The sequence below is a fragment of the Ictalurus furcatus genome, chromosome 16, assembly GCF_023375685.1.
Source record: "Ictalurus furcatus strain D&B chromosome 16, Billie_1.0, whole genome shotgun sequence".
Lineage (NCBI taxonomy): Eukaryota > Metazoa > Chordata > Actinopteri > Siluriformes > Ictaluridae > Ictalurus > Ictalurus furcatus.
In genome coordinates, this window is record NC_071270.1 from 2,699,765 (window position 1) to 2,715,261 (window position 15,497).

General features: G+C 40.4%; 1 protein-coding gene and 1 long non-coding RNA gene across 3 annotated transcripts; one reads left to right on the forward strand and one right to left on the reverse strand.

Moving 5' to 3' along the window:
• Positions 1–610: 610 nt before the first annotated feature.
• Positions 611–10,528, reverse strand: LOC128620158 (uncharacterized). Of its 2 annotated transcripts, none has more exons than XR_008388097.1 (5): positions 6,541–6,650; positions 6,301–6,416; positions 4,407–4,525; positions 4,145–4,313; positions 611–1,638 (listed from the first exon to the last, which is right to left on the reverse strand). It is a non-coding gene; the product is annotated as an uncharacterized LOC128620158 (long non-coding RNA). The 2 variants fall into 2 exon arrangements; XR_008388096.1 differs by lacking the exon at positions 611–1,638 and adding an exon at positions 9,976–10,528 and having other exon boundaries at positions 3,875–4,313; positions 6,541–6,684.
• On the forward strand, positions 5,399–15,253 carry samsn1b (SAM domain, SH3 domain and nuclear localisation signals 1b). Its single transcript, XM_053644867.1, has 8 exons — positions 5,399–5,613; positions 6,323–6,394; positions 6,543–6,677; positions 7,598–7,733; positions 8,361–8,512; positions 8,756–8,962; positions 10,522–10,672; positions 13,882–15,253. Exons 1-8 carry the CDS (start codon positions 5,560–5,562, stop codon positions 14,067–14,069), a joined length of 1,095 nt encoding a protein of 364 aa, XP_053500842.1. The 5' UTR covers positions 5,399–5,559; the 3' UTR covers positions 14,070–15,253.
• The last annotated feature ends 244 nt before the right edge of the window (positions 15,254–15,497 follow it).

The window sequence follows — 15,497 nt, forward strand, 5'->3', positions numbered from 1 at the left end:
GAAGGGTTACAAAGCTATTTCAAAGGCTCTGGGACTCCAAAGAACCACAGCGAGTGCCGTCATCTCCAAATGGAAGAACTCGGCACGGTTGTGAACCTTCCCAGAAGTGGCCGACCTTCCAAAATTCCTCCAAGAGCACGGCGATGACTCATCCAGGAAGTCACAAAAGAGCCAAGGATAACATCAAAGGACGTACAGGCCTCTCTTGCATCAATAAAAGGTCACTGTTCATGACTCCGCTATCAGAAAGACTCTGGGCAAAAATGGCATCCAGGGAAGAGTGGTGAGGTGAAAACCACTGCTAACCCAGAAGAACATTAAAGCTTGAGTGTTCTTGCCTAAACACAGCTTGATGAATATGCCCTCTGATGTATTTTCAGCAAGGGATTATATAAATATATTTTTCCCTATTTTCTCCCAATTTGGTCATTTGGTCATTCTCCCAATAAGGTCTTTCCTATAACATGATCTATCAACTGGGAAGGGTTACGGCTAGCACGTGCTATCAACCCACTTCCACATTCATGAGCTCAAACATGCCCATGATTGGCAAGTGTCGCTGTGATTGACAGCGGAAAGAGAGTATGCCCCTCCCACCCAGACAGCATGGCCGATTTTGCTCTCTTGGATTCCCACAGATGGTTGTGGCATCGTCGCCCAAAGACAAGATGCATGCTTTTCTGTTTTGTTCCATTCTATTCCATTCCACTCGACTGACACGAAACACTGCATGTAACGGACTTTCCTGCGCTCTTTGTTAATTCAACTACGACATTCCAATGAACCTTTACTGTATCTAACACTTCTTTTGTGTATGTTTTGTGTATGTAACAGATCACGCACATCAGAGTTAACACGCATCAGTGGTACGTCAGATTTGCCTTTTTAATCACACTGCACCCTGCCGTTTTTAATTAAAAGTTTAAAGTGCACTCACTACAGCTTTGAATTTAGTTACACCAATTTCCCACTGATCCATCGGTCCTTTATCACTCTAATTTTGGCCTTCCAAATTAAGCCCACACTCCCAAATGGCTCAAATGGCTGTCCCACTCGTACCCTGCTTGGCTGACTCAGTTGCTGCCACTTGATTTATCTCACACATTATGTTTTACTAACATAATGACTATTTTGGTCTCTGTTCTTATTCACAGACAAAACAGCACCCAGTAACGTCTACTGTCCGTGCACTGGGAAGACAGATGATCTAGTTCACCATCATGCTGAAGGTAAGTGATGCAGCAGGATGTTTATGAGTACGTGTATTTAAATGAAGGTGACGTGTCGATAGACTGGAAAACCTCGCACATCAACGATGACGCGAATGCCCGTGCCGCTTGGGTGAAAGATTACAAAATGGCTGCCAGGTGCATTATGGAACCATTAGCCCACCTTGTAGAAATTCTTGCAATTATAAGACCATGTTGCAATGTTTGAACTCGTTTCGCATGGAATGCTGCTGGCGATCTTTCTCCCACTGATTATTTACAATCTCTGCATTCTGAACAGATGCAAGTGAAGCTCCATACATGATGAACCCCTTGGCTCAAGAAGAAAGAACTGAGAGAAATGAGAGGGATTACGACGTTCAGGTACATCAGCAAATCTCAATGCCGGATGGATAATTTCTGTATCTTCCTGTAAAGGAAAAAAAAAGAAAAAAAAAACTGTTTACAGAGCTGCATTTACATTGATAAGAAAAGCCACAAGCCCACCTAATCTCACACAAAATCTCTCTTTTTCTTGCTCATCTAGAACATCACTGCATCAAATTTTGGACACTCTTTATCAGTCATGGTAACAGTAACACTCTGTCAAACGTTAGACCAATGAAAGGGTCGATTAGTGAACGTGTCACTGAGTGCTGATTTAAATCTCCATGTGCTTAATGCGTCTGATTGTCTTGAGCCTAATTCCTCTGTGCTAGCGATCCTTCAGTGTCAGATAAGTCGACTCTGCTTTGAGGAGCCATAAAGCAAACCCGTCCCACAAACCCAACCATTTGCTTCTTACTAAATTCATGACATGAAGTTTAAAAGAAATTATTCATTTCACACCATTACAAATTTTTTTCTTTAATCTTCCAGGGTGTGAATTTTAAGGCCTGGAACCCTAATTGTGAACCCTGAGAAAGAAAACAACATGGCCTCATTGGTGAGCTCATAGCGCAAAAACATTGCAAGTTTTGGATAGGCGGTTGTATTTGTGAACTTCTATTCGATAATTATCTGCTCCGTGTGATCTGTACAATTCTATATTTCTTTCTTCGATTGGTTAAACCTGTTACACACCAAAGCACCTGATAGCCAAGAAAAACATTGCAAGGAATGCATTCATTTGACATTTGAGATGAGATAGTAATGGTTTTGCTGACCTTTTACAAATATTCCTATAGTACACTTACTGAGCAAAACATTATTTGGCACGTATATAATCAGCCACTTATGTGTGTCCTATACCAAACCGTCCATGAATAAGTTTTTGGAATTGTTATCAGATATTTTAAGAAGGTTCAAAGCTAAAAATCCACGCCCATCTACGTCGCTGGTGTGTCCTGAAGCAGTACAATCACTTAGCCCAACTGATTATTATTAGTAATGCAGAACAGATTGTCATGAATGGCCTGTTTAATCTCTCTAACACGTGCCAGGCATGGTCATGAAGCCAGGAGCTGGAGGGCAGCCCACTATCCACTTTAACATGCCCGCTGATGTCTGCTACAAATAGGTTTTTATGTGGCACAAGGGGCCAATCAGTCTGCATTTGCATTTGCAGATTACCCCAAATGTGCAAGGATAATGAAAGCTGCTCGATTTGGGTGCCAAGATTTTTGACTGGTTCTTTAAAATGCAGAGCAAAATCAGAAACAAATACAAAGCATCCAAACTGGCCACTCATGTCTACAGCAATTAAGCCAGTGGCTATAAACTCACAGCCAATATAACAGCGTCACACGTTGTGTACCGTATTTCCTGTCTGTCGGTTTTGAGCTGATAATGGCGTCAGCATTTAGGGACTTTTTGTCGAGTGACTTGCCCATTCACGTTTAAATCTTAATATGAGGCAAGTCGGCTAATGCGTTTCACTTTAAGCACATTTGCAATTCAAATGCAAAAGCCTCAAACCACATAGTAGCCAGTAATTTCCCATTAGTTGGTGACATTCTGTTTCGTCGTTCTCTAATGAGGGCACAGCAAAACACTACTCTACAAGTGTTGCCGAATCTTTACAGGGGAAAGTAACGTACGCTCCGAAAAGTCACCAGAAGTCACCCGTTGATGTAGTTTAAGACTAATTTGATCGTTTTTCTTAAGACTTTTTTATTCTGGAAAGAAAAAGAAGAATTTGGTCATGGGATCACAAGCTAACTATTTGTGTATTTACAAAATACTGAAATTTCTATCAAGAAAAAAGACGAACGGTTATGGAAGGAATAACCTGCTAGGATCACTGTAAATATTGCCAAGAAGTGAATTTATGGGGAAGAAAGAAGCGTGTGATTGAGACAAACAATTGTGATCAGTGATTGGTTGTGGGGAACAATATTGATCAGTCATTGGTTGTGGTGAACCATGGTGGTCAATGATTGGTTGGGGGGAACCGTGGTGGTCAATGATTGGTTGGGGGGAACCGTGGTGGTCAGTGATTAGTTATAGGGAACCGTGGTGGTCAGTGATTGGTTGGGGGGAAGCGTGGTGGTCAATAATTAGTTGTGGGGAACCGTGGTGGTCAATGATTGGTTGGGGGGAACCGTGGTGGTCAATGATTGGTTGGGGGGAACAGTGGTGATCAGTGATTGGTGGTGGGGAACAGTGGTGATCAGTGATTGATCCTTGGGCTCACTGGCTCATGCAAATGCACCTCAGTCAGGCTTTACACACTGGTGGTGAGTAAACTGAACCTGCTCACTCAACACATATAACCAGAAGCTGTGGTGTGAGCTGGAGCGCCATACTGAGTGCCGGACAGTCCCTAATATCTGCTCAAAAAAGTCACTAGTTTGTCACCTAGCTCTTTTTTTATTTTTTTAAATAAAGTCACTAAAGGGATCTAGCCACAAATCAATAAATTGGCAACACATTATCTTCACCTCATCCCTGATGCCTCCACTTAATTTGACCAGACAAGAAAATGTGTGCTTTACCTTCTAATCCTTGCTGTTTAATACCAGCTCCCTTCATTTGATGGACAACTAAGAGCCTCCTACTCTTCTGAATCTCTGAATTTTCAGTAGTTTCTTTCAGGCACAACAGATGATCAAATAACAGGATTCCTGGAACTCACCAATCTGCTAAAACTGGCGCCCAAGAATTCTACAAACACAGAAACATGTCCACCGAAACGGATTAAAACGAGGCTGAGGGGACTCCGAGTTAAATACTCACTGATACTACTGTAGTACTGACCTTCCTTTTGGCCTGCAGGTTGGTGAGGACAAGGCACACGGAACTCTCCAGAAGACCCACAAGCTGGTGAAGAGCAATGTCGAGGAGAGCAGAAATCCTCCAGACATCAGTGGTAAGGCCTATTAATGTGTAAAGTGTCAAAAAATATACTATATGGCATGAAATCAGAGCATATGTTTGACATACATCTAATATAAACGCTTCCATCCGGCCACGACGGTGTTTAATGAAGACATCACAGTCGTAACCTGCATAGGACTCTCTAAAAAGTCTGAGAAGAAGCTTGGGAAAGAGTCTAAACTGCAGTCTGAGCCAGGAAACGAAAAGTACATAGCAGAAATGGAAGGCTTGTGGAGCCCCGGACATTTCCACCACCACTGGAGCTCCATGGACGCCTGTTCGTCCTGGGAATCGTCCTATCACACCTGCCACAGACCCACAGCCGATCCATGGCTGAATAACGTTAACTTCACTCTGCCCCGAGGAACCGATAGGCACCGGTACGAGGAGCTGATCCATGATTTGGATCTCCTCAAGATGGAGTATCCACCCCTGAGAGTCATCCGCTCATTCACTGACCTGGACATGACCGACAACATAGTGAGTCCCTGGTCTTGATGATGTCACCTAGTCATGCTAATACGTCTGAGGCTAACATGTCATGAACGTGATCGTATGAAACGGTTCTCGATTAGTTCGCAAAAATAATAAAGTGCGCGTCAGAAGATAATGTAGATGGAGCAATGAATGCATTTCGATTCAATATAAACATAAACATGGCATGACTCTGATGCTGTCAGTTAAAACAACGCAAAGCAACAGACATTTTCTTGGTCCTAACTTTTTCCTGTGCATGACTTGTGTGAACAGGTTCCTGAAACACATTTGCACTAACCAGTACATTTACATAGTAAGCATCTCACACACTCTCTAAACTCTCTGCGGCTTTTTTCTCCTGAAGCTCAGCGTTGAGCTCTTTGACCAGATGTAAGTGGCATATGCGCGACACATCCTGTGTACTCATGAGGAAGTGTGGGCCCGGCCCTGTGTCTATGTGTACAGAGAGTGTTTGAGAAGTGTGAGTGCGTGTCGTGTGTTTGGTCATGCATAGGAAAATTTGTTTCTAAAGACAAATAACGCGTCTTCGAGAGTCATGCTTCAGAGGAGAGCTTCAAATGCCTCAGAGAAAACAAGGAATAAGCCAAAGGTAAAAAGGAAGATTCTTTGTATAAATAATATCGTGTCAGTGCTAATAGACAGTGTATGATACAGAACGTTGTAAACCAGATTGCGAATGGAATGATGCGAAAGTTTTTTTTTTTTTTTTTTGGTCATGATATTGAACTACTTTGCATGAAGCTGAGTGATGATTATAAAATCATTTTAAATGACCATTTTTATGGCCTGCAACATAAATAGCAAATAATGTTAAAAGTAAAACTGAGTACTGAGCATTGCAGGTGAAAATTTTTTTAAAAAAAATGTGAAAATGATTTCTCCAAAACAGAACAGGTTTGGGGGAGAAAAAAAACCAAACAAACCAGAAAGAAACCCCACAAATGTCCAACATGATGTTTTCGCTTTTTCTGTTTTTTTTTTCTTTTCTTTTTTAACAAGGTTTCCCCAAAAACAGAGGACTGTAAATAGACAAATATCCATTTTATTTATTTATTTATTTTACATAGTGTCCTTCAAAAAAAGACAAATGTCTAAAAATATGTTATCGTTTTTTTTGTACAAGGTATTTCTTTTCTTCCAAAATAAGCAGGTTGAAAAATTTAAAAAAAAAGAAAAAAAAGACGAAAGTTTCTTTTTAGTCGTAACTCAATTTTGACCACAGTTTGCTACATAATTTTATTTGAAAAATACTGCTGTACTTATGCAATAGTCTTACATTGCACTTCTGTCTTCATCAGCGCTCTTACAGCTTTGGCAGGTTCGACACGTCCAAAAACCAGCCCAAGCCGGAGGAACATGAGAGCACTTCGGTAAATGCTTCAATCTTCATTGCTGCTTATAGAAAAAGAAAGAAAGAAAAAAAAAAAAGATGTAAAGAAATAATAATCATATACGTTATGAAACTGTGGTTTATTCTGACACGTGGCATTGCAACTTTGACACTTTCTAAACTTACAGGGACAGGGTGCTGATGGCGAATCGGCCGAGGGCGATCATATCAAAGGGGGGTTAGGGAAGAAGATGAAAGCCATCTCACTGACCATGCGCAAGAAGATGGGGAAGAAATACACCAGAGTTCTGTCGGAGGAAACGGTGAGCGCTGAAGATGAAAGCAAATGAGTGTTTTGCGTTTTTTTTCTGCAGCGTCTGCTTTTTTGGCACACTTCTTGTAAACCTATCACTGGAAAACATCTCAACTTTCTAACCACCGATGTGACAAAACAGCCGTCAGTGTTACCTGTCAGGAAGTGCACTGAGGACTTTTTGATTTTTTATTAAAAAAACAAAAAACACACACATACACACACACACACACACAAAACAGTAATGTAGAAGAAGAAAAAAAACAAAACGTGTGTGTTTCTTAAATAGACTGGCAATACAACTATTTACAACTATTACCAGCAACTCAGAAGCAAGGAATGAAATACTTGGGGGTGTGCTGTTATAGGAAAATAATCAATAACTTTGTTAAAGTGCCAAAGTTTCCACCTTGAAGAGGAAATTTCAACTTAAAAACAACATGTCCAGAAGTGCTTTATTCCCCTTATACCATAGCATATATATATATATATATATATATATATATACACACACACACACACACACACACACATATGCTATGGTATAAGGGGTATAAAGCACTTCTGGACATGACATATACCCCTTATACCATAGTAGTTACCAAACAATGACTATTTTCCTTTCTGAAGATCCACAAGTATGACACGTACTTTTATCCATTTATAGTTGCATTTAACATCGTCAAACATCCGCAAAATATCGTAACAGCGTATTAGAACGAGCGCACTGATATAAACCTGTGATTTTGAAGCTGAGCTACCGTCATTGTGATTCATACACAGCTTTTGTGGATTAAACACCAGCAAGAACACCCCAATCCTGAGCTGATTGGACACGTGGGAATTGGTGTACATGTAGTATAAAGACAGCAAAAAATAGTTTGTTGTTTGTAATATCAGCGTGGTAAGGTTGCGGTGTGTTTTGCACAGGGCGAAGGCGTAGATGGAGACCAGGAAGCTGAAGGAGTGGCTAAAGCGAGTGAAGCTCCAGCCAAAGTCTGCACAAAGTCCAGTACCTCAGTGGAAAGTCTCTTCAGTCTCCACAGCGGCCAAAGCTCCTCCAGCAGTAAGCTTCACACACACCGATATCCACCGTATTCACTTGATATAGGCCTACTTTGTTAGAAAATGTGCGATTTGTTTGCCTTATTTCTCACACTGCGGTGCAGAGCGAAAAACTGAAGGGCGAATTTAAATGTTAAATGCATTTTCGCACCCGAATGTGACATAAATAGTCTCTAATAGCTTATATGTACAAATTTTGTCTTTATAACAGCCTCCACCCACTTTCATATCCTCTAAACAGCTTTTGGATTCTATCAGTATCCTACACTATTTTGCCTTTCTGTAGAACACACCCAAATTTCTGTTTCGTTATTTTTGTAAAAATATGACCTTACCCACTTTTTGGCCATTTAAAACTATATGGCGAGAGGAGGGGGGGGAGGGGGGGGGACTTTTGCTCCAAATTGTATTTGCGGCATAAGCAGTGTTTATTACACTGCTTCTGTTTAAATGACTATGAACTCTCGAGAAGACTACCAATGGGCCAGCTGTAGCTCAGTGCTAGTAAGTCGAAACCCTTAGGTCAAAGGCTTTAAGTCTCAGTTGCTCGGCTTTATACTTGGACTCCATTCTGCCTCCGAAAAAGAATCTTTATTGGGTTATTTATTGTCATTTTATTGGGTGTTAGGTGGCATCACCAGTGGCTCTGAGGGATCATGTAATAGAGACAGTTTGAGGCTGGAGGAGGAAGTCCCAGACACCATCCAGTTCTGTGGCAAAGCAAAAGTTCACACCGATTTCATCCCAAGCCCATATGACACAGAGTCTCTAAAACTCAAGGTAGGCAGCTCATTAATTTACTCTAATGACTGTAATTTATTTTTAAATATCTTCTATATCATATACGTGATGGAAGCAATACTGATGAAAAAACTGTAGATCTTCCAATTGGTTTGGTATCGGTCACGTGAATGTGATAATAATATAAAATCTGTCCAGACCAGCTCATGAGCTTTAACCAGTGATGGTAACTCAGCATCATGTCACAGTCTTTATAACTTCTAAATATTCTGTTGTCCTCAGGCCGGAGACTTGATCGATATCATCAGTAAACCGCCCATGGGCATATGGACAGGCATGCTGAATGGCAAAGTGGGCAGCTTTAAGTTCATCTACGTGGACGTCCTGACTGAGGAGCCTGCTCCAGTGCACATCATCAGAAACCGCAGGAAGAGCCGAAGACCTCGACCCAAAACGCTCCAGGAGTTCCTCGAGAGACTGAACCTGGAGGTGGTGCTTTATTTCTTTGGCTGTATTCCAAACGCTAGTGTTTGATCCATGAAAATTCTGAGAGTACGTAAACACTGCATTAGACACTAAGCTCACGAGACAGAAAATGATTTAGATCCCTAATGATACAGCAGGAGAGGAAAGACGACACGAGGAAGAACCCTTGAGAGGAACCAGACGCAAATGGGAACCTAAAGGGAACTTGAGATCAACTTCATATCACTACAGTATACAGGTGTAGAAGAGTAACGACAAACAGTACAGTGTATTGACAGGATGTATGCGCAGATTATGAATAAGAGTCCAGGGATGAGCAACAGGAAAGTCTTTATGATTACAGCAGCAGTTCTTAGGTTGAAATGTACACTATATCAAGGTGAGCTTTTCCACTGAAGCAAGGGCGACACCTGGGCATGAAGTCTGACCCTTGCTTCATTTGAAAGGTAACAGCTCCAGTCCTGTCAGGTAAGGATGACCCCAGAGTCTGTTCGTTTTAGCTCACTCCTGTACGCTTCCAATTCAGCTAGGTGCCATTATTTACTCACACACACACTGAACCATCCACTTCTATTTGTCCTTTTTCTGCTCACTTGTTCTATCAATGTTGCCCTTCACATGTTCTGTCCATCCCTCAGATTATGACAAACAACTAAGTTTATGCCTAGGATCTAGGACGTTTATCAATGTATGTTATTGTTGCCTACTCACTAATTTCAGATCAGTCTAACGAGTCACTCAACATGAAACCCAGTATGACTTGACGCTTCATTTACTACTTAACTGTTTGGAAAGTTTCAAAATAGCTGTCATTTTATGTTTCGTCGGCTATTTCTCAATGTTAAAACTAAAACTAAATGTTGATTGGACAATTTCGCATCCCCATGGTAACAGACAGCCATAATGTAAAATATGAAATATTGATATATCCTGCAACAAGGCAATTCAACAGGATAAAAAAGTTAAATAATAAAAATAATAATAAAAAATAAAAAAAGTTTAAAAAGAAATATTACCCTGACGCAGTCTCCGGACCTGACGTGAAGAAGTGACATCTGTTGAGAAGTTAAGAAGGATGGGCTATGATAGGAAGTCGTTGACGCACCTTGGTGCTAAAATTCATTTCTTCGTCTACTTTACTCTACATTTAGTCCAAAGGGTATGCAAATTTTCCGCTTGACTGGTTTTTTTTTTTTCCGGTGATTAAAAAAAAAAGTTTCCATTTGAAAAAAAAAAAATTTTTTAAAAAATCGGTTCACCTGTGGTTTTAAAACCAACAGCCAATAGAAAAAAATTTCAGATGCACCAGATGGTGTGAAATCTAAACCAGAAAATTTGCATTTTGATAAAGAGCGTTCGTCTGAGCTTCCACTCAGTTTCACAGGTTTTCAGTGACAATCAAGATAAATGTGAAAAACATCATTAATAAGGGAAGTTACGCTTCATTGGGGTTTCAGCGTCAGATCAAGACACGTGATAACGGCTGTGAAAAGATATAAAACCGTGTCTGATGTGATGTGACCTAAAAACTGAAATCTTTCCCGTCCATCTTTTCCCTGCAGGAATTCATGTCCTCGCTGTTGCTAAACGGTTATCAGACAGTAGAAGATCTGAAGGATCTGAAAGAGCAGCACCTGATTGAGTTGAACGTGACCGATCCCGAGCACAGACACAAACTGCTGGCAGCTACCGAGTGTTTACACGACGTGGAGTGTGAGTGACACAAGCACACAGTCAGCTCATTAAGCAGTACACACTGAAAGAAAGTGTGACTTAAAAACAAACTAAAAAATTCCTGCCTTTGTTGAAAATTTCACAGAAATTGTCAGAAGACTTTTTTTTTTTTTTTTTTTATTACTCCCAACACTTTATGTTCTTCTTTTCCTGTGCTAATCGACAGCATTGAGCTACGGTCATTTGATGAGCTAGTTAAAAAGCTAACCATATCTGAGAGATTATGTTGTGAGAGATATCTTCTAAGCCAAAATGAAATAAATATACACATATATCCTCATCAAAGACGAGGAAGATATGTGCTGTGCGATGTAACAAGCGATCGAACTGCATTAGCTGAAAGGCCAATGATAACAGATCACAAAGCTTAATGAGTCCACAAGTTAACATCAGCTACACTTCAGTTAGCCTCCTACACGACACGATAAGCACACATCTGTTAGCACTCTATGCTATATAAAAGTTACCTTTCAGTTTGTCTATTACAGAACACAACTTGTTAGTCTAACTATTCGTTAGCCGACCACAGGACACAATAACTACACATCAGTCAGCATAAAACATGCTTCTGAATGTCCATGGAATGAAATTAAATATTAGATGCTATGAGTGTACCTGTACCTTCACCTTCAGCATCGCTTCACCTTCATGCGTTCACTGAGAGCAGGCTACTGGTTGAGAGGCAAGAATTTGGCCAATAGTCGCTGCAAGGCTTTTATAATCGACCAAGTGGTGTGCGAGAAGGTGGGAATTACAGAGAGGGGGTTAAAGTAATGCGCACACATGATGCAGTGTTAGACCATAAGCACGTCATAATGAAACTAAAGAGGAATCCCGGACATTTTCTCAAACTTAGAAATCCCGACCGGACACTATTTTAAGGTCCGAAAAAGAGGACATATGGTCACCCTAACTAAAGCACAATAACTACCCCTCAGTTAGCCTAAAGCAGAATAATAGCACTTCAGTTAGCCGAAAACTAAATAATAGCATTTCAGTTAACCTAAAGCAAAAATAACTACCCCTCAGTTAGCCTAAAGCACAATAACTACCCTTCAGTTAGCCTAAAGCACAATAACTACCCTTCAGTTAGCCTAAAGCACAGTAACTACCCTTCAGTTAGCCTAAAGCACAGTAATTACCCTTCAGTTAGCCTAAAGCACAGTAACTACCCTTCAGTTAGCCTAAAGCACAGTAACTACCCTTCAGTTAGCCTAAAGCACAATAACTACCCTTCAGTTAGCCTAAAGCAACGTAATAGCACTTCAGTTAGCCTAAAGCACAATAACTACCCTTCAGTTAGCCTAAAGCACAATAACTACCCTTCAGTTAGCCTAAAGCACAATAACTACCCTTCAGTTAGCCTAAAGCACAGTAACTACCCTTCAGTTAGCCTAAAGCACAGTAATTACCCTTCAGTTAGCCTAAAGCACAGTAACTACCCTTCAGTTAGCCTAAAGCACAGTAACTACCCTTCAGTTAGCCTAAAGCACAATAACTACCCTTCAGTTAGCCTAAAGCAACGTAATAGCACTTCAGTTAGCCTAAAGCACAGTAACTACCCTTCAGTTAGCCTAAAGCACAGTAACTACCCTTCAGTTAGCCTAAAGCACAATAACTACCCTTCAGTTAGCCTAAAGCACAGTAACTACCCTTCAGTTAGCCTAAAGCACAGTAATAGCACTTCAGTTAGCCTAAAGCACAGTAACTACCCTTCAGTTAGCCTAAAGCACAATAACTACCCTTCAGTTAGCCTAAAGCACAATAACTACCCTTCAGTTAGCCTAAAGCACAATAACTACCCTTCAGTTAGCCTAAAGCACAGTAACTACCCTTCAGTTAGCCTAAAGCACAATAACTACCCTTCAGTTAGCCTAAAGCACAGTAACTACCCTTCAGTTAGCCTAAAGCACAATAACTACCCTTCAGTTAGCCTAAAGCACAGTAACTACCCTTCAGTTAGCCTAAAGCACAATAACTACCCTTCAGTTAGCCTAAAGCACAGTAACTACCCTTCAGTTAGCCTAAAGCACAATAACTACCCTTCAGTTAGCCTAAAGCACAGTAACTACCCTTCAGTTAGCCTAAAGCACAGTAATAGCACTTCAGTTAGCCTAAAGCACAGTAACTACCCTTCAGTTAGCCTAAAGCACAATAACTACCCTTCAGTTAGCCTAAAGCAAAGTAATAGTACTTCAGTTAGCCTAAAGGACAATAATTACCCTTCAGTCAGCCTAAAGCACAGTAACTACCCTTCAGTTAGCCTAAAACAAATGAATAGCACTTCAGTTAGCCTAAAGCAAAAATAACTACCCCTCAGTTAGCCTAAAGCAAAGTAATAGCACTTCAGTTAGTAGAAAATACAATCATTTGACTTCAGTAGCCTAGACCATAATGACTACACAACAAATTAGCTCACCTACAATACTACGATAGCTGAGGAGTTTAGTGTACATCCTGTGCATATTAAATCGTGCTTTAAAAACGAAGAGATTATTTATACAGCTGTAACTCTGCTCAGATTAGATTCCTCCTCCTGTGTAAATCACCTTGGATAACAGCAACCGCTAAATAAACTAACAAACAAATATAAACACCCAGCACCCCTGTCAACGTGAAGAAAAACATTCTCTGAGGGACACACGCAGAGTTAAACCTGTGGCTTGACAAGCCAATTAAACACAATAAGTTCAACTCTAATAAGTTAAATGTAGCTGTTATCGGGTTTAAAGTTAGCATGTTAACCAGGAATCCCCCTTCTGTAATATGTTTTAAACCTGGGTTCCAGAGAAGTAAACAACACCAGTGTTGAGTTAATGAGAACAAGCAGGTCATGATGCAAGAGCTCAGTTACTGACAGGAAATGAGTGCAGTGGTGAGTTTTCTGTGGTTTAGCGCTTGAACCAGCCCAACCGTAAACACACTGCAAAACTAGCTTTTTTTTCCCCCCCCTTTCTTTCTCCAAAACATGCTGTGTTGTGACAAATTATCTGTCGTGTACTGAAATGAATAGTCTGAAAGAAAGGGTGCTAAACCATACCTTTATCTTTTGTACCTTTAATATGTATTATTGCACACCTACAAAAGTGGACCTACACTATACACACCTCTCTAGAGGAACGATATTAAAGCGTACTAAAGGTCCCGTTAGTACAAGGTCTCAAACCCTTTCTATTTTTCTCTTTTAGCCAACAATCTGAGAGAAGGAGAAGACGATGAGGCGCCCAAATCTCCGATCGCGACGGCGAAAGCCGAGCCGGACGACTGCCCCAGAGACTCGGGCTGCTACATCGCCTCGGACTGCTCCGACAACAGCAAAGAGGACGCAGAGAGCCACCTCTCTGCATCTCTGTCCCCATCACCGGCTGAGGTCTAACCACAATGTGTTCCTACACTTAGAGAATCTGACCTACATCACACAAACACCACGGCCCTCGTGCAAGTGGGTCGGCGATCGATCTGTGTTAATGTCAGGACCGTAGTCATTTTCAGTGTGCATCTGAAGCCTTGGTTTTGTTTTTGTTTTTGAACCGTCAGTCAATCGTGCCATGATGCGTAGAAATCCGATTATTCGTGTGGTGTACAAGTGTGTGTGCTGTTTCAAATGATCCATATAGATCGCTCTTTTTAACCTTCAACTGTCAGTGTAAATCAGAAAGAAATAAAAACGAAAGCACTGTAAATAGAATGTAAATAATATGTAAAAGAAATATATAATGTATTTAGTAGTGAAAGTAATAGACCTCAACCTAAATATACTCGATATATTTTCTGCAATAAAAGCACCATGTTTTAATTATTGCTTTGGGTGGTTTTTATTTATTTATTTATTTATTTATTTATTTATTATTTTTTTAATAGTTTCCATAAATTGCACACATGCTCTTTTCTGTGGAATGACTAAATCATGCTGCTACTTTCATTCTCAACAAGTTACACACTGCAGCTTTAATCTCGATCTCAATTCTCAATCACCATTCCACGGTAAAGTGTGTGTGTGTGTGTGTGTGTGAGAGAGAGAATGTTATATGTAAGTGATGTTAAATAAACCTGATATATGTTCTACATGTATTGCTTTGTTTTAGGGTGGGCTTCCTTTCAAACCACTTCCGCAAAGCGGGCGTGCCTTTTGCTGCGTTATGGATTAACCGAGTTCGGGATTAAAGTGGCAGTATGTAACTTTTTTTTTTTGTCGTTAAACGTGAAAGTAACAGCATGACTGAGTCAGTAAAATGAATGCCCCACCATACTGAACGAAATATGACTACTAACACAGAATCCCATTTCTTAAATACAAAGAAAACACTGTAACCGAACATGTAAAATATGAGTGCTGTATTAGTATGAATTCATGATAATATCTCCGTCTCAGTGAACCACCTACGCGACATCATACCATAATCAGAGCTTTCGATCGGGACGTCGTAGTCTTCCAGGAAGATCACGAAGATGTACACAACACCGCAGTTTACCTTTATTTATTTTGTCCAGTGGCTCATTTTTGTTGCTGCTGCCGTTTTTTTTTTAATAAAAAAATTCACTTCCTACGAATGAAATACATTCAAATCTGCACGTCATAGAGGCATTTCATTTCTCTGAGAACCACAGTATTTCAACCACTGCAGCTTAGACGGCACAAAATACTACAGTCAGGATAAAATATGTATATAAACAAAAACGATCTACTCACGGTACTGACCTACTTCGGAATACGAATAATTCTCCTTCCTCCAAAGATCACAGAATCGACCGATTTGCAAAAACTGGTGAACAATAATAATAATAAGCCACTCGCAGTATGGTA